The sequence below is a fragment of the Gymnodraco acuticeps genome, unplaced genomic scaffold, assembly GCF_902827175.1.
Source record: "Gymnodraco acuticeps unplaced genomic scaffold, fGymAcu1.1, whole genome shotgun sequence".
Taxonomy (NCBI): Eukaryota; Metazoa; Chordata; class Actinopteri; order Perciformes; family Bathydraconidae; genus Gymnodraco; species Gymnodraco acuticeps.
The window spans coordinates 205557-227660 of record NW_022991672.1 but is presented as its reverse complement, the minus strand read 5'-3'; the positions used below and the strand labels follow the sequence as shown (position 1 = coordinate 227660).

General features: G+C 42.7%; 1 protein-coding gene across 5 annotated transcripts in view; it reads right to left on the bottom strand.

The window, feature by feature from the left end:
* Positions 1 to 22104, bottom strand: part of LOC117534491 (NACHT, LRR and PYD domains-containing protein 14-like) — a 40030-nt gene that overhangs the window by 13156 nt on the left and 4770 nt on the right. For 4 of the 5 annotated variants that reach the window (XM_034198692.1, XM_034198695.1, XM_034198696.1 and 1 more), the window contains exons 2-6: positions 17454 to 17565; positions 16245 to 16343; positions 15370 to 15474; positions 13963 to 14067; positions 12122 to 12318 (exon numbers count right to left, since the gene is read on the bottom strand). In XM_034198692.1, the coding sequence (XP_034054583.1) occupies positions 12122 to 12318; positions 13963 to 14067; positions 15370 to 15474; positions 16245 to 16312 (475 nt within the window). In that variant the 5' untranslated portion in view covers positions 16313 to 16343; positions 17454 to 17565. The remainder of the gene's footprint in view (positions 1 to 12121; positions 12319 to 13962; positions 14068 to 15369; positions 15475 to 16244; positions 16344 to 17453; positions 17566 to 22104) is intronic. The other variant, XM_034198693.1, reaches the window with a different exon arrangement.

The following is a 22104-nucleotide window of genomic DNA, read 5'->3' as shown; positions in this document are numbered from 1 at the left end:
GTGTGTGTGTGTGTGTGTGTGTGTGTGTGTGTGTGTGTGTGTGTGTGTGTGTGTGTGTGTGTGTGTGTGTGTGTGTGTGTGTGTGTGTGTCAGCTGATTGATGGGAAAATGGTTGGTTGAAGGATAACATTAAGTCTAATAATGATGTACCGTGCATGTTCACATCATGCATTACTTAATACCATTTTTCAAATATTTATTTTTTAACATTTTGGACAAAATAGCCAATTGTACATCAAGGTGCCCAGATGTCCCTAGTGCCCACCTATCCGATTTGAACATGCTGATGTACAATGTGATGTAGTAAGTAGCCTAATGCAGGTGTGATTGATTGATTGATTGATTGAAAAGTTTATTAACAGCTTGTATATTGGGTACAGTACAGTACAGTCCCCCATTTCCAATTCATCATATAATTTAAGACATATAAGACATATTTGACATACATATGGCTTATTTACAATTTACATACAGGTGGTTTTTTACATACAGATTGCTTATTTACAATTTTCATTTTAGATTTCGTTCTAATACATCCTAACCGGACATTTAAGACATACCAAGTCTACAGATATACAGTTAGTAACAGAGTCTAAAATGCGAGTATATACATAGATGGGGGGGGGGGGGAAGCTGTCCATTGAACGACAGGTTGAGATTTGTACCATTACCGGGGCCAGTTTTGTAATGCTCTCCCCCGAAGGTGCTCTTTAAGAGAGGGTTTGAAGGTAAGTATAGTTTTACTTTCCTTTACAGTTGTGGGAAGAGCGTTCCACCTTGATGTGGCATAATTGCGAAACGTGTATTCCCCCTTTTTTGTGCCAAATCTGGGTTTCACATGATTTGTGGAGCTCCCTCTGGTGTTACGATCATGGTATTCCTTGACCTTTGGGAAGAATTTTGACATGTACATGGGTACCATAGAGGTGTAGTGGATCTTGTAGACCAGGCCCATTGCAAGTAGCTGTACTCTGTCGTCTACTCTAAGCCATCCTAGGTTGTCAAAGTGGGCAGAGGTGAGGTGGGTTCTAGATGAAAGGTCAAGCAGTAGTCTGACCAGTTTATTTTGAGATGTTTGCATTTTTATTTGTAGCGCCTTGGAGGTGCTATGGTACCATGACGTGCAAGCATAGTCATAGTCAGGGGTGCACATAACTTTTTTTCCCTGGTTCGCAAAGGAGCACCTGGAGATGTTGCTTGGTGCGCATCCTTACAATGAAATATACCGGACCTTTTGAGGGGTACTTGACTTTATGAAGGGGGGGGGGGTGCGCTAGTGAGCACGCCCATGAACTGTTCGCCCGTGCCTCGCAGCAGGGTTACTGTGCGGAGCGCATATGCAGACCTTCCACGCGATAGCGAGGGGTAGAGCAGGGATCGCAGATGCCGTCGCGCTCGCGGATGGATTAAAAAAACCCTGCTATCTTACCAGTTCTTATGCAACTCGCAAATATCTCTCTTTTCTCTCTCTCTCTCTCTCTCTCTCTCTCTCTCTCTCTCTCTCTCTCTCTCTCCTCTCTCTCTCTCTCTCTCTCTCTCTCTCTCTCTCTCTCTATGTTGGTGCGCAAATGCGCTTTTTTCTAATGATCCGGTGCTCCTTTTTTGGCGGTGGGTGCGCATGCGCACCTGCGCACCAGTTATGTGCAGCCCTGGTCATAGTAGCCTTGAATGAGTGCTCCTGCTAGAGTTTTCAGGGTGTTTTTGTTTACCAGAGAGGAGATCCGGTATAGGAATCTAGTTCTTTGATTGACTTTTTTTTATTACATTGGATGCCATTTTGTCACAGGAGTGTAAGACCATTGTGTTTGTATTGTGTTATAGGTATGCATAGTTTGCTATGCATTTTGAGGGTTTTGGGGTGTTTGACCCATCAAACCCTAGGGGGCTGGCTCCCCCAAAATAATTAAATAACCCTAACCCTAAAACCGAAATAAAGTTTTTTTTTAAAGTAACTAAATCTGCCAGAAACGTGTCCCGTTTCTCCATTTATGGAAGTTGGCAACCCTATGTAAGTGTAAGCTTTACACTACACTCTAAGGATTAGTAACATCTATTGTGTGTATGTGATGATATTTGGAGATGTTTAAACACAATGAGTAAATGCGTTAGCATTCGCGCTAGCATTGGCGTTAGCATCCGCGCTAGCGTTAGCATACACGGTAGCGTTAGCATTAGGGTGGCCATTTCCATAACACCAAAAAGGAGGACACTTTGGGATTATCTTTTAGTTTTTATCCTGGCTTCACAGAATCCTTCACACTCTAAACACAATGAGACTAGTGTACTAACCACAAGTTGAATGTCTATTTTCGATACTTTTGCCCTTTCCTGGCTGCTTCCAAGAGTTTTTTGTTTGTAAGGAGTCTCTGGTTCATGTCTGTGCACTCAAATGTGAAGTTGACACAAATGTGCAGCTCTGCCTTGACTCTGTCCACATCCAGACGATTTCTCTCATTTCTCCATGCTGAGGTCATCATTGAGAACACACGTTCTGTATGGGCATTGCTACATGGGATGGAGAAGATGTAGGCGCTGACCTTCCTCAGATTCACAAGTGGGACTTCTGCTTTGGAAAACAGTTTGAGATACCGCTCCTCACTGTGGCATCCTTCCATTGCTGAAGAGCTGAGAATAGCTTCCACCATGCCATATTCCTCAGAGTCCATCCATGTCAATGTCTTTCAGGCTGCAGGCTTGGACTGCATCACTGTATTCTCCATAGGACCCAGCAGTTGTGAGGCCAAGCTTTGACACTTTACTATGAAAGCTGTTCTCAGAGAAGTCAAACCTTTCACTCACGTATTTCTTGGCTCTTTCATAGAAAACAAGAAAATCAGCCTCACATTTCTTTGCGAGATCAGGGGTTAGCTGCTTGAGTTTGTTGTTCACAGCAAAGCCAAAAAATGTGTCCTTTAACCTTCTCTCAAGTTTCCCTTTCAGTTCAGTCATGCCCTTAAACACAGAGGTTATGCTGAATGATTTGGCCTCAAGTGCTTCAATGCAGTGAATGCATGAAAACACTTTCAGAATGTGACTGAGGAAGAGAAAATACATCTCAGATACTTTGTTACCATCCTCTCCAAAGCATTTCCACAACATCTTGAAGCATTCCTCCTCACCTAGGCCCCTTCTCACTTCTCTTATTTTTCATTTCCTCGCTCCTCGGTCTCACCGGAAGTTGATTTGTCTGCGCCATCTTGAGTAGCGTCCCAATGGCCTTATTTTTGCCGGAGGATCGAGGAGCGATAATGGAGGAGCTATAACCGAGGAACCACCAGACCATCCTTCGATGAAATCCTCAGACACTCACCCCGCCCCCTTGCTGTGTATCGCTCACTGATTGGACGATGCAGTGCATGCACTGATCTGATGCTTCTTGACATGAGAGCAGTTTCCCAGCGGAGTGAAGAAAATACATGAACCTCACGAGTCACTCCTCAGTTTATACCGTGTTTTGTTTCAATTCATGTTTCATTTAGTTACAAATATGTGATATATCTGAACAACAAAGTGGGCAAAAATCATTTTATTCATTTATTAGAAACATTTTCATGATCGCTTTTTTCGTTTTATATTTTCATTTATTGTCATTTCCATTCAGTCATTACGTGCTATTGAAATGTTAATGTGCTACATATCCACACAAACACACAAAGTGTGCAATCCAATGAATGTTAATCTAACTGGGTTTTGATAGATAACATATCTCTTTTTCTTCTCTCAATTATTTTATTTCTATTGTGCACTCTAATCAATATTAATCTAACTATTGTTCGTTTATACATTTTAAGAATGGCGTTTATCTTTTTTGAGAATGAGTTCTTATTTTATTTCATGTATTTGGGTCTACAACAGATGATACAAATGTTTGTGTCAGTAAATGTGTGGCGGGGGTGTTTGTGAAAACAACGGGGACAGAGCTGCTGTCAGACGATCAGCTGTGCAGCGTCATCACAAACGGACGTCGCTTCACGTGACGCTCCGGAGGAAAGGACGTCCCATTGCTCTTAAAACTCATTTCCCTGCTTCTCGTGGTTTCCTTGCGTCTCTCCATGCTTCCTTGGTGGGAGGGACTAAACGCAGGGAAACGACGCAAGCGAGGGACGCAAGGAATCCATTTAACCGAAGTGAGAAGGACCCCTAGACTCTGAAAGTCGCTGGTCAGGGGTCTCAATACTTCAGAATTCTGTCAATAGATGGCAGCAGAGACAACCATCTCGTGACAACGTGCCGCAGCAGATTGCATTCCTCCACTTCCACAAACTCGCAGAATTCCTTCAACTGCGCCGTTCTGCTAGCTGAGATGCTAACATGGCTATACACCTTAAGCACAACATTTTCAATGTCAATATCCAAGTTGCTTGCTGCATATCTTGTTGCATTGTGCAGAATATGGGCTAAACAGTTTGCAGCGAGCACGTCTTTTTGAGCCAGTTTCAGTTTCTGATAAACACTGTTGTGTTTTCCATAGTTAACGCTGGCGTTGTCTGCTGCATATGCTGACATTTTTTTCACATCTAGTCCAGACATCTCCAGTTTAGATAGCAGCTGATTTGTTATAGCTTCTGACTTTTCGTTGCTATCACTGTAAAAATCCAACAGTGCATGTTTCACGCCCTCCTCAAAGTGAAAATATCTCAGTACAATGGGGAAACACTTGATCGTACCTTTGTTTGATGCATCACTTGCCACTGAATAATGCAGTTCATTTTCTTTTATATAATCCACATGCGTATGGACAGAGTAGGGTGCTAGGACATTTTCGCACAAAGCTTTGGCCTTTGTTTTTCCACAGGTCATCCCTTCTGCTATTGATGAGTCGTTGTAGATTGTGCGATCAACTTTTATTCCACAGTCTACACTCCTGTATGACTGGTGATGCTTGACGGCATGATACACTTTACAAAGTTCTGCAGCAGAGATTTTGTCATCTTGAGGCGATGAAGCTTCACGGAAAAACGATAAAAGTGAAGAGGCACCTGCGCTTTGATCGTTGCTTTTGTGCTTATCTGTGTTAGCATGTCTGTCGACAGCACCTTTTCCTTTGCTGCTTACGTCCACATCGCAACGACACAACGTGCAAAAAGCATGGAAGTCGTCCTTTCGGCTTTTTGTGAGGAATCCATGCTCTTTCGACCATTCAGGATTAAATGAAGTCTTTCGTTTCGGCATTTCTGCGGTTTAACCCTACCGCTAACTAGGTGGAGTTGGCTCATGAGCTAGTCGGCTAGCGCTAACGTCACTCTCTGCCACAGTGCCCTGCCGTGAACGTGACGTCAAGAAGCACATGCTAATTGTTTACGTTTATGAACCAATGAAATACAAGATATTTATTTGACATCGCATTCAGCCAATAATTTGTAAGACCACAAGTCTTACGGGGGTATATACTTACACATAACTTATTATTTGTATTTCTTTGTATAATTGTCTATTTTTTTTTATACCCTAAAAGTATAAAATAGGGATGACCTCAAAAGGAGGACAAATGAGCGTCCGGCTCAAGGCTGCGCCGGCAGACGGACACAGACATTGAAAACCGGACTGTCCGACCTAAAACCGGACGTATGGCCACCCTAGTTAGCATACATGCTAGTGTTAGCCTGTAGGCTACATGCTTATTGCACAACTAGCATTAGCTATATTTACCTTGTTTACACTTAGCGGTCCTATTTGTTAATCTGTGCATATTACACTTCCATGTATGAGATTAAGTGCCTGTGCCTTGTATTGAAGTAACCTGTGTTCCTAGTGTCCAGATGTGAGTTTGCTTAAATATATGTGTGTACTTAATTACTTTGTATTAAATAGTAGCAGTCTGTATAACAAGAAGCTGGAAAATGAGAAGTGAAACATTTGTATTAAGAGTAGTGGAGATGTGAGAGATGAGATATCCTTATTTGGACACCGTGTGGCAAACATCTGGAAGGCAGCAGAGTAAAATGAGTATGCGTTAAACATGCTTAGGGAAATGAGTGTGCGTTCTGTCAAAGAGTCCTATTGTTTGTGTAAAGTGTTACTATTTCAGAAGCATGGCTGTGGGACTGCTTAAGAGCAGAGGTAATGTTTTCTTCGTTATTATTGATATTAAAGTAACTTACATGTATTACTTGTATTAGCCAACTATAAACAACTATATCTTAGACATATCTTAAAAATGCCAAGGGTGTGTGGAGCTGTGTGTATTGAACTGATGGGGGAGGGGGCCGGAGAGAGGGAAGTCTATGCAGAAAATGTGTGTGTGTGTGCAGGCTGCAAGAATGCGAGACAATGAACACCAGATTATTCACTACGACAGCCCATCGTTTTTGTATCTCCCAATGGATGATCGCTATGGGAGGAGCATCCGAAACAACTCCTCCCGTTGGGATTACATATAGCCCTGTTGTGTCTTTGTGTCCGGTCTCTTTTTTCCTCCTGCTGCCAAGATAGCAAGATCTCCCAGCACTAGGAACCGAGCAGATTGATTGATTGATTGAAAAGTGTATTAACAGCTTGTATATTGGGTACAGTACAGTATAGCTCAAAACATACAATTGTTAAGGGGATGCAGTCCAGAGAAAGACTTTCGTCTTGTTTACATCAGGGTCCCCCATTTCCAATTCATCATAAAGCAGGAGCAGGAGTACTCCTTATTTTCTATTGTTGTTTGTTTACCATTAAAACAGATTATTGTTTATCCTTTATCCCGGTGTTTCGAATTCCTTCTTTTATAATTTGACCAGCTCATCAAGGGACGCGCGGAGCCGAGGTGGGCTTCAGACCACCGTCCTCATTGCTCCAACACTTGTAACTTCTTTTTATATAGTTTCACTCCGTTTGAATGTCAGTGGACTGCAAATAAGTAAATAAAGGAGCATGGCTGCTCATTCCCTGGCTCTCAAAGAGTTTGGCTAGCTGTTTAATCAATGTTCACACTGAGACAGTACAACACATAGAGAGAGAACAGTACACCTATTGTGTAAGAACATGCAAGCAGGTCACAAATACATAAACTCTGTTAAAAATCTGTTTTTATTCAAAAGTACAGGCTGCATATGTGTTCTCACTCAGCCTTGGAGAAACTTGACATGTGTTGGTATGTGTATGTGTCTGAACCTCTCTTTAGTGGTTCATTAATAAAACAGATATTTCAACGTGGGCCTACTTTGTTCATGTACTGTTGAGGTTAATTTCAGTTGTGTGATATAATGTATTTACAAAGTGTGAAGAGGAGGAATCTTTATAATAGGGAACCTGTTCAGGTCAATTAGAGTCAAATTACTAGCTTATTGGTTATGAACAAGACTTCACTTTAAAATAGGCAACATATTCTTAGATAGAAATACCTAATTAGAGTCCACGGCGGGTGTGGCAAGGTATACAGCACATCACCAACTACAAGAACAATAACAGCACAACGGTTGACGGGGACGCCTCACTGGCAGAGGAACTTAATTGTTTCTTTGCTCGTTTTGAGGTCAATGCAGTAGAGACGGACACAACAACCTCACCAGCATCCAACAGTCACACCCTCACTGCATGATGTGAGGGGTGTGCTCAGAGCGTTGAACCCGAGGAAAGCTGCAGGCCCTGATGGCGTGACGGGAAGGGTGTTGAAGGACTTTGCAGACCAACTTACGGAGGTCTTCACAAAGATCTTCAACCTGTCACTCTCCAAATCCATAGAGCAAATAGGTCTACAGAGGATGCCATCGCCACTGTTCTTCACAGTGCACTGTTCCACCTTGAACACCAGGGGAACTATGTGAGGATGCTCTTTGTTGATTACAGTTCTGCCTTTAATACAGGCAGATTGGTTTCCAAGCTATCTGACCTAGGATTTTCCCCAAACATCTGCCAATGGATTAAGGACTTCCTAACTAACCACCCCCAGACAGTGAGAATAGGCCCTCACCTCTCCTCCACCCTCACACTCAGCACCGGTTTACCACAAGGCTGTGCTGAGTAGGGTTGCAACATTCTGGGAATTTTCAAAGACGGAAACTTTCCATGGGAATTAATGGAAATAAATGGACATTTTTGGGAATAAACTGGGAATTTTCTAAATTGAAGGTTGGCTCTTCATAGGGAACTTAAACATAGTTGGGGAAAGTATATTTTAGCATAATCTTGACTAAAACAGATGCCATTCAAGTACACTTGAATATCCATGCCATAGCACACTGCTTACTGCAAGGCTATTGAGACCACACCCCCTACAGGCACTGTGCATTCCTCCATCACATGCACAGATGAGTAATATTTAACTCAACATTCCTGTTTTCGTTCTTCAATGAAACAAATAATTGTTCAATAACATAATTAAAAATTGTTCTGTTCTACTTAAAAAAAAAAAAATCTGTTGAAATGTCATGTTTTTGTTTAATTTTGCATTGAATATTTCCAAAATTCCCCAGCTTAACTTCCCATGGAAACGTTCCGCCCCTTTGCAACCCTAGTGCTGAGCCCCATGTTCTACTCTCCGTTATGACTGTGCCCCCACTCACCCCACCAACACCATCGTCAAGTTCGCGGACAACACAACTGTGGCACAGCCCCACCTAGTGTCAGCAGAGAGTATTAAAATAATGATTACAACAAAATGCAAAAAGAAAATATATATATATATAAAATATATTTTAAGATCATGTTTAATAATCTGATTCGTCTGTACATTGCTGTTTTAGTATGTGTTCTTCTAATTAGTGTCTACAGTGTGTGCCTATTGAGCTGTTTAGAACCATGTGGGACAAAACCCGATCCTGCCCCTCCCTCTCACTGTCTAAGTGAACGGTGACTGTAAAAACTACACTGCACATGCTCAGAGTATTTTCCTATTTAATGTGTGTGGCAAAAAATAATGACCATAGGGGCATAGAGCTGCCATCCCCACCATACGTTATCTCACATAATTCAGAGCTGATTGGCTGTAAGTACGTGTGCCGCAAAAAGTGTGGTGTGTGAAGAGGAGGAGAGAGACGCGTCCTAAAACCAGGAAGTAAGCTGCGCATGGCTTCCCTCGACAAAACAGCAATGAGATTTCTCCATAGGATTTTAGAAAATAGCTCAAAATAAGATCTGTGGGAAACGTAGCTGTTAGATAAATGTACGTTTTGTTCAGCCGGATAATATCCACATGTCTACCCTACTTTTATCATTTTCAAATCATAAATCCATCATTTAGATTTATGATAGACTTTTGAAACTACAAGAAGATAAGGAGGACTTTTACAAAAAAGTAATAGAGATTTTTGTCCAGAAGGATAGGCAAATTGACTTCATCTTCAAGTCAAGGTAAGACCTCAATTTTATTGAAAATGGGATCTTACTGAGAGAGAACAATTCAATATTTAAATGATAAAATTACATTTTTTGGGTATCCTTCTATTGAACTGTCTGTTTAAAATTAATTGAAGCATCAGACTAAAGAGGCTTTTGAAAATAATATTATATTTTGATTTAGGTCAGAATATAATATTTGTAAACCTGAAGAGTCAGTGCCAGTGCCTCAGCAGCCATGAACCTCACTGCAGAAGCTTATATATAGACATCTGAGTTTTTTGTGCCCCACCACTTTTGTACATATAGAAACGCCACTGGATGTTCAGATAATAACCTTGTTCTGAACTCCATAAAAACTAAATAACTCATTATAGACTTCAGGAAAAACAGCACAACACCAGATCCACTGTACGGCAACTGTGTGGAAAGGGTTCACGCCTTCAGGTTCCTCGGCACACACATTGCTGAAGATCTATCCTGGTCTTTCAACACGACAACATCTGTAAAAAAGGCCCAGCAGCGACTCCACTTCCTGAGGATCCTCAGGAAAAACAACCTGGAGGAGAAGCTTCTGGTGTCTTTCTACCGCTGCTCCATAGAGAGTGTTTGCTCTTCTGCCCTCCGGTGGACGCTACAGGTCAATTAAATCAAGGACAAACCGACTGAAAAACTGTTTCTACCCCAGAGCCATACGAGAACTGAACACCGTCAAACGCTGAACTAGCACACACACAGAAACAATTTGCAACTGCACTACTTTTTAATAGTTTTATTAATTTATTAACTGATCGACATCAGAGATGCCAAATATCATCCCTGTGTTTTTTATATTGTAAACTGTATTTAAATTATGTGCGGGCATGTATGCATGTTGGTATGGATGTGTTTATATAGATATACAGTTGGAATAAAAAGTATGTGAACCCTTTGGATTCTCCACACATAGCGTTGTGTGTTCCTTCCAAACAACTCAACTTTGGTTTCATCTGTCCACAGAATATGTTGCCAGTAGTGCTGTGGAACATCCAGGTGCTCTTTTGCAAACTTCAAACGTGCAGCAATGTTTTTTCTGGACAGCAGTGGCTTCCTCCGTGGTGTCCTCCCATGAACTCCATTCTTGTTCAGTGTTTCGTAGATCGTAGATTCGTCAACAGAGATGTTAGCATGTGCCAGAGATTTCTTTAAGTCTCTAGCTGACACTCTAGGATTCTTCTTCACCTCATTGAGCATTCTGCGCTGTGCTCTTGCAGTCATCTTTACAGGACGGCCACTCCTAGGGAGAGTAGCAACAGTGCTGAACTTTCTCCATTTATAGACACTTTGTCTTACCGTGGACTGATGAACATCAAGGCTTTTAGAGATAACTTTGTAACCCTTTCCAGCTTTATGCAAGTCAACAATTCTTAATCGTAGGTCTTCTGAGAGCTCTTTAGTGCGAGGCATGGTTCACATCTGGCAATGCTTCTTAAGAATAGCTAATTCAAAACTGGTGTGTATTTTTTATAGGGCAGGGCAGCTTTAACCAACACCTCCAATCTCGTCTCATTGATTGGACTCCAGGTTGGCTGACTCCTGACTCCAAGTAGCTCTTGAAGATGTCTTTAGCCTAGGGGTTCACATACTTTTTCCACCCTGCATTGTGAATGTTTACATGGTGTGTTCAATAAAAACATGAAAACATATAATTGTTTGTGTGGTATTAGTTTAAGCAGACTGTGTTTGTCTATTGTTGTGACTTAGATGAAGATCAGAACACATTTTATGACCAACTTATGCAGAAATCCAGGTCATTCCAAAGGGTTCACTTACTTTTTATTGCAACTGTATATTTTTTCGTATTATGTGGAAATGCACTACGAGGATTGCTTTTTTAAATTTCGTTGTACCTGGTGCGATGACAATAAAGGAATTCTTCTTCTTCTTCTTCTTCTTCTTCTATTGGTTATGAACAAGACTTCACTTTAAAATAGGGAACATGTTCTTAGATATAAATACCTAATTTTGAGTTATTTAGAGACAATTAACACTTATACGTTCATGTATTGTCACATAAGAATAGATCATATTTGTTAAGTGTTATTATGGGAGAATTACTATTCTTGTGGTACTACTGCCTTATTAGGCCCATATTGAGCAGCGCATATTAAGACCACAACTCATGTACAACAACTTCCTTACTTGCAATAAATAAGCACTAATTAGAGGGTTATTGAGGAAAAACTCTCAACTAATGGCCTATTACTTGTAGAATATGGTCATGTAGAATAAGGCATTAATAAGTGTTTTATAATGACTAATAAAGAGCCAATATACTGCTAATATGCATGTTAATTAACAACTAGTTGATGGTTCATTTGTGTAGCTTAATATAAAGTGTTACCGTAAGGAGAATGTACTCTCAAGTCACAACAACTATCTTTTTCCTGGTGTGGATCTCCAAATGTTCGAAATGCTACGGCATGGTTATTCCATGTAATAGAAGCTTTTAATAACTTCTGAACCTGAAGGACTTTAGATGGTACTGATCAAATTTGAAGTTAATTATAATATCTTCAAGGTCCTACGGCTTTCTGATCATACTTCAGTGATATCAGAAAAATCTGTGAGCAGAAAAACCTAAAACCTGTCACTCCGAGTTACCAGCAGTTGCCGCCATGTCGATGACTTAATAATGGCTTGTAGATGTCTTGGCAACACATTTGAGAATGTATCCATATGGAAAAACTGCTCTGGCATGGCATGGAAAATATTTTAATACGCACTATAAACAACGCCTGGAAGAAACTGAGATGGTACTGTACACCCTTGACACCCAGCGCCCAAATGTCGGTAAAAATGCTGCATGTGTACCCCTTACTTTGTACGGTTCTGGATCTTTTTCCACACAGGGAACAGGAGTTTCCTGATGAAGCAGACTGGTCCCAGCCTGAGGTGATGCACTGTCTGCAGAACCAGTGTCCACAGCTGGCAGAGACTGGATCCTTCAGGACGTCCTGACACAAAGCACAGATGGACAGCTGCTCCTTCAATGAAGCATGACGTTTCCTCTGAACTCTGTGAAGATAAACACATCTTTGATAGCACCTTTCGTTAGTGGTGGCCCTGTTTTTACTGATGGGTAAAACCCACATTCTAGATGATATTCCAACATCACTGTTCCAGTGTTGTAGGTAGGGTTAGGGGTTACAATTAGTCACAGTAATCAACCTAATGTGGAGATATTTGATGGCCGATACAATGCACAATTTGGTCTTATCATTTGTTACACAAATATTTGCGTAGACATTTTTTAACACAGTCCTGTGTAACAAAATGTTGGGTTGTCATTTCCCAACTGACTATGACATTTTATTCACCAATGGGCTAACTTTCTGGTTTCATTAGATCTTAGGGGTGTAACGGTATCCGTATTCACCCTGAACCGTCACGGTTCGGACGTCACGGTTCGGCACACGCATTCACACGACGAATACGCCTTTTTTATGAGTGGGAAAAAAGTCTGTCACTCAGGGCAGTATCCATTACACTATATAAAATATAGGGGGCGGTATTGCACCTAAAAGCTGTATACCAGCCGCCCTTAACCTGTTATGCCCTGAGCCTGTTTTTCAGGTCTCAGGCTCGAAAATGACATTCCCAGAACAAATGACCATATCTTCCCTTCTAAAGGGGTTACATTAATAATCTTTTTTCTCAAAGTAATGATAAACCTGTGAGTTGGATGTAGAAGAGTCAGAATCAATATAGATGTTTTTTATTTTAAAGAAAATTCAGATTGAACATAGTAAAAAACTGTAAATTATAGTGTCCGTCCAAACATTATTTTTTACTTATATTGAAAACTACCCTTGGATGATGGGTTAGTAGACTAAAAGCTTTAGGAATCCAAAGTACAACATATAATAAGTCCCCTGTATCAAGATTGATGCAAAACAAGTGACATTTGACCTTTTTAGAGAGATTTAGCACAAAAAAAACACTTCTGGGGTCATTTGGGTGGATTTTCCATATCTCTGGCCCCCCTTGGTCGATTTTGACGAATGCAATCTCTTTCTGACCGCTAGAGCCAATGGAATCGAAGGGGAATTTCCCCACACACACAAATTGTAAATAAAAAGGTGGAGGCTTTGCGCATGCAGGTTTGCATCAGAGCGAACCTATCTCGCTCTGACATCTGGAAACGGAAAAGCAGGTTTATTGCTTATGGATTATCAGAAATCATTTCAAAGGGACACAGACACATTGGATTAACCTATGGATTAACCTTCAGCAGCGTTGTTATCGTTTTAATACCATTGAAGACCACTTTTGACCAGACAACGACCAAGGTAAGCCATTTTGCCATTTTTAGCTACCTAGCACCACATGTTGTGATGTCTGTTCTTGTTACTATGTTCGCGAGTTCTTATCATGGAGTGATAATGTAGGTACCGATCGATTCTGTGTCTTCTCACGATGCTAATCGATGGGTTGGACGTGCAGCTACGATAAGTAATAAGGGTCTTATGAGTGAGTTTCTGTGCAGTAATGCGTTAGCATTTATTTGCTCGTGGCTAATTTAGAGGCTCAGTGCTAGCTTTGTGTTTTTTTTTCTTTATTGAACTGTGCTTCACTCATGTAATTCTTTTTTTAAAAAGCTATCAGATAACATTAAAACTGAATCCTTTTCAGGTCAGTTGACAGTGAACATACTCTTACTTTGTGTCTGAGGGTCCAGGCTCATTGCTGAAGGTTAGAGGCCATTCTTTAGACCGGTCACTCTTCAGAGACAGACAGCTGGAGCCTGAAGACTGTGCCCTCCGTCTGTGGAAACAACAAAAATTGTACACATACATCTGTGGCAGCTCTGGCTCACAAGTTGAATGGTCGGCCACCAATTAGAGGGTTTGCAGCCCCTGCAGTCAACATGTCAATGTGTCCTTAGACAAGATACTTCACCCCAAATTTCTCCCGATAGCCAATAGTGTGTGAATGTTAGTTTATTTGGTTAATTGGTCAACAGTATTGAAGTGTATTTAACTCGCTTAGAATAAAAATGTCAGCTAATTAACATGTGATGTATCGCTGAAAGTCGCAAATAACTGGGTCTTGGATGTCTTGGGACTGTTCTCATTTTGTTGGATACGCGATCGAATGCAGGCCTTTTTAACTGCAAGCTGACAACAACACAGCACTGGAGGAAATGTACCATGTTATTGACATCACAGAGACTTCACGGCCAGAGGCTGCTTTGACTTTAACACCAATCAGACCACATCTCACTGCTGCTGCCGCCCGAAACTCAAATGGGACAGGTCCATGAGGCGGTTTATACAGTGCTGGAGTGAACAGTCAGATTCTGCTCTGGAGCACTGCTTTTAAACCATAGAGTGGTGTGTGTTTGAGAACGAAACCATTTACACACACACAGATGCGATCATTTGCTATATTGGAAAATGCATCGATGATCAAGTACCGGAAATTACTGTTTGACCATTCCCGAACCAGAAGCCCTAGATAAACGGCAAGGTCTGTGCCAAACTCAAAGCATGTGGATCTTTGGACGAGTAAAGGAACCCCAGCTACACACTCCGGAGAGCCATTAGAAGTGCAACGAGACAATAAAGAGAGAAAGTGGAGTCTGACTACAAAGGCTTTAACATCAGCAATATGTGGGCGGGACTAAGAACAATGACTCAGCGGCTCAGGAAGAAAGCCCTCGGGATTATCAAAGACCCCCATCACCCCAGCCACAAACTGTTCTGTCTGCTGCATGCAGACTAAAACCACTCAGGCCAGAAGACTGCTTTACTCCTGAGCTTGCACTATTTTAATGTTTTTTTGGTTTGTGTCTTATATATATATATATGTTGTATTGTTGGAGGAACCTGTGACCCGAGATTATTATTGTACAACTACCCTGTAGCTGTGTATATGAGAAATAAACGCTGTGTACATTTGAACCTTTGAGGAACACAGCAAACTCAATAAAACCTTTTTATTGGACTCTATAGTATTTCTTTATTGAACTGTGTTTCACTTGTGTAATTATAAAGAAAAAAGCAATCAGATAACATTAAAACTGAATCCTCTTCAGGTCAGTTTATAGCAGAAACAGACTCTTACTTTGTGTCTGAGGGTCCAGGCTCATTGCTGAAGGTTAGAGGCCATTCTTTAGACCGGTCACTCTTCAGAGACAGACAGCTGGAGCCTGAAGACTGTGCCCTCCGTCTGTGGAAACAACAAAAGTTTTACACATACATCTGTGGCAGCTCTGGCTCACAAGTTGAATGGTCGTCCACCAATTAGAGGGTTTGCAGCCCCTGCAGTCAACATGTCAATGTGTCCTTAGACAAGTCACTTCACCCCAAATTGCTCCCTAATAGGCAACAGTGTCTCAATGTTAGCTTGCACTATTTTTATGTTTTTTTTGTTTTGTGTCTTATATATATTTTTGTTGTATTGTTGGACGAACCTGTGACCGAAGATTCTCATTACACCACTACTCTGTAGCTGTGTATACAACAGATACAACCTGTGTACCTTTGAACCTTTAAAGAACACAGCAAACTCAATAAAAACTTTTTTATTGGACTCTATTGTATTTCTTTATTGAACTGTGCTTCAAGATTAAATATTCAACAGCTTTATTGTCATATGCATAGTAGCTACAGTGTAGTTATGGCAATGCAAATCGTATGTCCCGAGCTCCTCACTCAATGCAAATATAGTAGGACATAAAACAATAAGAGAATTAAAAATAACAATAACATTGAAATAGTGCAAAATGAAACGGAGTAGATTAGAGCAGAATAAAATAGTGCAGATTATGTTGCAAGACCAATGCGTAAGTAATGCAGATGAATGCAACTACATGTCAGAAAAATAAATAAATACAATAAGCTAAATAATGCTAAATAAATGTGCTTCACTCATGTAAATAAACAGCTATCAGACAACATAATCCTTTTCAGGTCAGTTGACAGTGAACAGACTCGTACCTTGTGTCTGGAGGTCTGGGCTCATTACTGGAGATGGAGTCGTCCTCCTCTTCTTTGAAATCACTCATCTTCTCAAGTCAGAGAGGTACACTGGTAACACTGGACACATACACACATACATGCACACTTTATAACGATTTTAGTTTTTTTAAACCTTGTATCAGGTTCACATTTTGCACCCTTCGGTTTATTTCGGGTCAAAGTGATCTGGGACATTGTTGGGGTCTAAAAGAAATACAGGAATAAAAAAATGACATTCACAATCTGTAACACATACTGTCTTTATCTCAAATCCTAACAACAAGGTAACAGTTGTGATTACAGTAATACATGCAAATACTCTCAGCTAGACCCCAATAAACAATGGAAATGTCATTCGTTTATTATTTTGATGAAGTTAAAGTTTATGTAAAAGTCCAACTATTATCAACTATAATAAAGAGGTAAATTGCAGTTTCATGCTTATCTTACTCCGTAAAGCACTTTGGGCTGCATCATGCATGAAAGGTGCTTTATAAATACGTTTATTATAATATTATTATCTAGGAAAGTATAATTAAACAACTTTGTATTGATATTTTATTTATTAACTGATTTTGATAAGCGGCTTTAATCGGCTAATTTGGCCCTGCAGTGGCCTTTGCAGGAGGTGAACCCACCGGAGCTGAAAACACCGACACGTGTGTGTGTGTGTGTGTGTGTGTGTGTGTGTGTGTGTGTGTGTGTGTGTGTGTGTGTGTGTGTGTGTGTGTGTGTGTGTGTGTGTGTGTGTGTGTGTGTGTGTGTGTGTGTGTTGTGTGTGTGTGTGTGTGTGGTGTGTGTGTGTGTGTGTGTGTGTGTGTGTGTGACTAAGTGTGTTTTTGTGTGTCTCAGAATTGTACACGGATCAAATTGACCTGACATAAATGTGTGGGGGCATTTTAGCAGCCATTTTTTTCTTCTACATATTCTTTACAGAAAATAAGCAACAAATAAATTACCCTTGTACCATTTTTCGTTTAGTTAAAACGTAACACAAAGGTTAATCAAAAACATATAAATGATTAATTTAACCTAAATTATTAAACAATAGTTAACATTTAAAGAAGTCACGTTGGACTCCAGCCGTGATGTTCATTCTTCATCAAGACTGTGTTGTTCTGTCGAAGAGTATAACAGACTGAATAATAATCTGGTAAAAACCCAGCAGACACTGGGTTTAACACTCACCCTGTTTTTTCCTCCTGCTTTGACGAAGTGTGAAATGGAGTGTGCCTTTCTGTTTCACATGCTGCAGCCTCTGTCTATTTTTCCACTCTCTGCCCTCACCTGATATCAGCTCCTATCAAGGCAAGGCAAGTTTATTTATATAGCACCTTTCAACACAAGGCAATTCAAAGTGCTTTACAAAAATGAAAGACATGGAGAGCATTAAGAAACATATTATAAAATGGCATTTAAAAACACTCATTTAAAAGCAAAGAAAATAAAACATGAATAACTCAGGCACATGAATAAAAGTTACAGTGCAGTCTAAGATGTGAATAGTTCAATTAAAAGCAGCGGCAAAAAGAAAAGTCTTCAGCCTGGATTTAAAAGTAGTCAGAGTTGCAGCGGACCTGCAGGTTTCTGGGAGTTTGTTCCAGATGTTTGGAGCATAATAACTGAACGCTGCTTCTCCATGTTTAGTTCTGACTCTGGGGACAGAAAGCTGACCAGTCCCTGAAGACCTGAGAGATCTGGATGGTTCATCATTTAGCAGGAGGTCAGAAATGTATTTTGGGCCTAAACCATTCAGTGCTTTATAAACCAGCAGCAGTATTTAGAAATCTATTCTTTGACACACAGGAAGCCAGTGTAAAGACTTCAGAACAGGAGTGATGTGATCCACTTTCTTAGTGTTAGTGAGGACTCGAGCAGCAGCGTTCTGAATCAGCTGCAGCTTCCTAATAGATTCTTTAGTGAGACCTGTGAAGACACCATTGCAGTAGTCGAGTCTACTGAAGATAAAAGCATGGACAAGTTTCTCCAGATCCTGCTGTGACATTAGTCTTTTAATCCTAGATATGTTCTTTAGGTGATAGTAGGCTGATTTAGTAACTGTTTTAATGTGACTGTTGAAAATCAGGTCAGAGTCCATGACTACAATAGACTTCTGGCTTTATATGTTGTTTCGAACATTGCAGACTGAAGCTCACGCCCCTCTTATCAGCTTGATAACGATTGAACACCTCTGACTTCTGTATCTGACCTCGAATCCAGCCCGTGTGTATCTGGGTTCCTGTTTGCCTGTTCTGGTGGCTGCTAGGCGTTTTACCAGTTTGTGTTCCAGTGTGAGTTTTCTCTATCTCCTGCTGTGAATTGACCCTGCCCTGAACTGCGAGGCAACATCAGTTCTCCTGAGTTGGACATTGAAAACTGCGTATTAAGATAAGATGGATCTTTATTAATCCCCGTGGGGAGATTCAGTAGTTAAACAGCAACAGGGTAAGAATGAAAAACAGCACAGATTCACACAGATTAGAGATTAATACAATTAAAGATAAAAATCAAAGATAAAAAATTAAAATGATAAAATAACTATAAAATAAGAAATTAATTGAAATGAACACATATTGGGACATATATACATATCCGATATACTTACATGTGTGTGTGAAAACTGTGTATTTTATGTCCAGTATTTGTGTTACGATTATTGTGTTATGTCACGTTTTATACGTCTTGTTTTGGGTGTTTTGCTGTTCTCCCTGTCATGTTTTCCTCTTGGTATATTGTCTGGTCCTTCTTCCTGTGTTTTTTCCCCTGTCGTTAGTTTCCCTGGTGTGTCTAGTTGTCTGATTGTGTTCACCTGTGGCCCTTGTGTTTCTCCCCCCCTGCCTGGCTGTTTCTCGTCTTGTGATTACCCCTCCCTGTATTTAGTCTTGTCTCTTCCTGTGTTCAGTGTTGGTTCGTCGTTTGTCTGTGACTGTGTTCACCGAGGAGTGTTCTGATTGTCCGTGTGCCATATCCTTGAAATGAAGGTATTTTCAGTTTTTTCTGCATTTGGGTCCTGCCTGCTTCACTCAACGTAACAGAACGAACCAACCACGATATGGGCCCAGCAGATCCGTTTGAGCAGGAACTAGTGGATTATACCTTTTCTTTGTCTGACTGCGCTCATCGATGGATAGGAGCGGTCAGGGTTCAGCAGCGAGATGCTGCTCTGGCAGATGCAGTCCACCTTACGCTGAGGAATCAAGATTTGGTTAAATTCTTACCGGCCTGGCTTTTGGATTACCTCACGGTTTGTTTTCCCGTTCCTGATAGACCCAGGTCTCCAGATTCCCTTTTTGATACCACACGCATCGGTGTGGTCCGTCTGACGTCAGCCCCTGCTTCTCACCCATTGTTTGCTACAGTCCAGGAGTCATTCGCTGGTACTCGTCTGGCTTTTGGAGGTCCACGGAGCCTCCAAACGGCTCCTAAGAGGAGTCGCAATGCCAGGTTAGCAGCATGAGCCCAAAAGGCCATGGTTCCAGAACCAGTTCAGCCCCCAGCAGCCATGGTCCTTGCTCCAGAACCGGTCCCGGCAGCCATGGTTTCGGCTCCAGAGCCGGCCCATTCAGCCATGTTTCCGGCTCCAGAACCGGACCTTACAGCCATGTTTCCAGCTCCAGAACCGGATCTTACAGCCATGATTCTGGCTTCAATTCCGGCTCCAGAGCCGGCCCATTCAGCCATGTTTCCGGCTCCAGAACCGAACCTTACAGCCATGATTCTGGCTTCAATTCCGGCCCCAGCAGCCATGGTTCCAGACCCAGTTCTGGCCCCAGCAGCCATGGTTCCAGACCCAGCTCTGGCCCCAGCTGCCCTAGTCCCATCCCAAGTCCCTTCTCCAGTCCCACCTCTAGTCCCTTCCCTAGTCACTTCTCAGGTACCAACTCTAGTCCCATCTCAAGTCCCTTCTCTAGTCCCTTCTCTGGTCCCCTCTCTAGTCTCTTCTCGAGTTCCCCCTCTAGTCCCTCCTCAGGTCACTTCTCTAGTCCCTTTTCTAGTCCCTACTCAAGTCCTTTCTCAAGTCCTTTCTCAAGTCTCTCCTCTAGTCTCTCCTCTAGTCCCATCTCAAATCCCAACTCTGGTCCCATCTCAAGTTCCCTCTCGAGTCCCCTCTCCAGTTTCCTCTCAAGTCCCCTCTCAAGTCACCTCTCGAGTTCCCTCTCGTCACCTCTCGAGTTCCCTCTCAAGTCACCTCTCGAGTTCCCTCTCAAGTCACCTCTCGAGTTCCCTCTCATGTCACCTCTCGAGTTCCCTCTCAAATCCCCTCTCGAGTCCCCTCTCGAGTTCCCTCTCCAGTCCCAATTCAAGTCCCAATTCAAGTCCCTACTGAAGTCTGGGGGTCCTGCCAACTCCATGTCCTGTCCCGTTGGAGGTCCCGCCGTCTACTCTCCTGCCGGGGGTCCTGCCAGCTCCTTGTCCTGTCTCGTTGGAGGCCCCGCCGACTACTCTCCTGCCGGGGGTCCTGTCAACCCTTTGTCCTGTCCCGTTGGAGGTCCCGCCGTCTACTCTCCTGCCGGGGGTCCTGCAAGCTCCTTGTCCTGTCTCGTTGGAGGCCCCGCCGACTACTCTCCTGCCGGGGGTCCTGCCAACCCTATGTCCTGTGCCGATAGAGGTTCCGCTGGGGGTCCTGCCGGCTCCATGTCCAGTCCCGTTGGAGGTCCCGCCGACTACTCTCCTGCCGGGGGTCATGCCAACCCTATGTCCTGTCCCGTTGGAGGTCCCGCCGACTGCTCTCCTGCCGGGGGTCCTGCCAATCCCGTGTCCTGGTCCTCTTCCATGGGGGATCCTGCCGAGGCCTGTCCCACCAGCTCCGGTTCCTGTCCGGCCGACACCGGGTCCTGCCCGGCCTTCGGCGCTGTCCCGTTAGCGCCTTCCTGCCCGGCCTCCGGAGCTGTCTGGTCTTCGCCCTCGAGCCCGGCCCCCTGAGAGTCGCGGTCTTCGCCCTCGAGCCTGGCCCTCTGAGAGCCTGGCCCTCTGAGAGCCTGGCCCTCTGAGAGCCTGGCCCTCTGAGAGCCTGGCCCTCTGAGAGCCTGGCCCTCTGAGAGCCTGGCCCTCTGAGAGCCGCAGTCTTCACCCTCGAGCCCAGCCCCCTGAGGGCCACGGCTTTCGCCCTCGAGCCCGGCCCCCTGACTTTCCCGGCCGCGGCCCTCGCCCTCATGCTCGGCCCCCTGACTTTTCCGGCCGCGGTCCTCACCCTCATGCTCAGCCCCCTGAGTTCGCCCGCGGTGGCCTTCGCCCCTCCATAACCCCCACCTTGGACTCTGTCTTGCCCCCGGGTCGTCCGCCCGAGTCCCCCTTCTCGGCTTCTGCCTTGCCCCCGGGCCGCCCGCCCGAGATCCCTTACGGGTCCTCCGCTGTGCTCCTGGGTTGTCAGCCCAAACCCGTCCTCCTGACCCCCTCCACCCACCCTGGTGGCCCTAGTTTTGTGAAAACGCCCCGCTCATCAAACTAATGCTATGGTCCAGCATGCTGCAATTGGGTCCTTACTACCCTTGTTACACTCTGACTTCATTTTTGTCAGTTGCTCTCAAGTTACGCAACTCCAGGAAGTGATGATGAACTTGATGTTTATTTCGTTAAAGCTTTTATATTGATGATACATATTGAATAAAGCATCTATTTGTTATGTATACTTTCCATCAACTTTTATTTAAGGAAAATATAGGAGTAGCCTGTATCAACTTCACCTTAAATCTGTGTGATTTCATTCATTTAAAAATGTGGATAAAGACACTTTTAATGCACCTGCAGCGTAAAATAATGCAATTTGAACGGGGAAAAACATTTATAGTATTTCTATCTATTATATATTTGCTTATATATTATAGTATTGTTCACTATT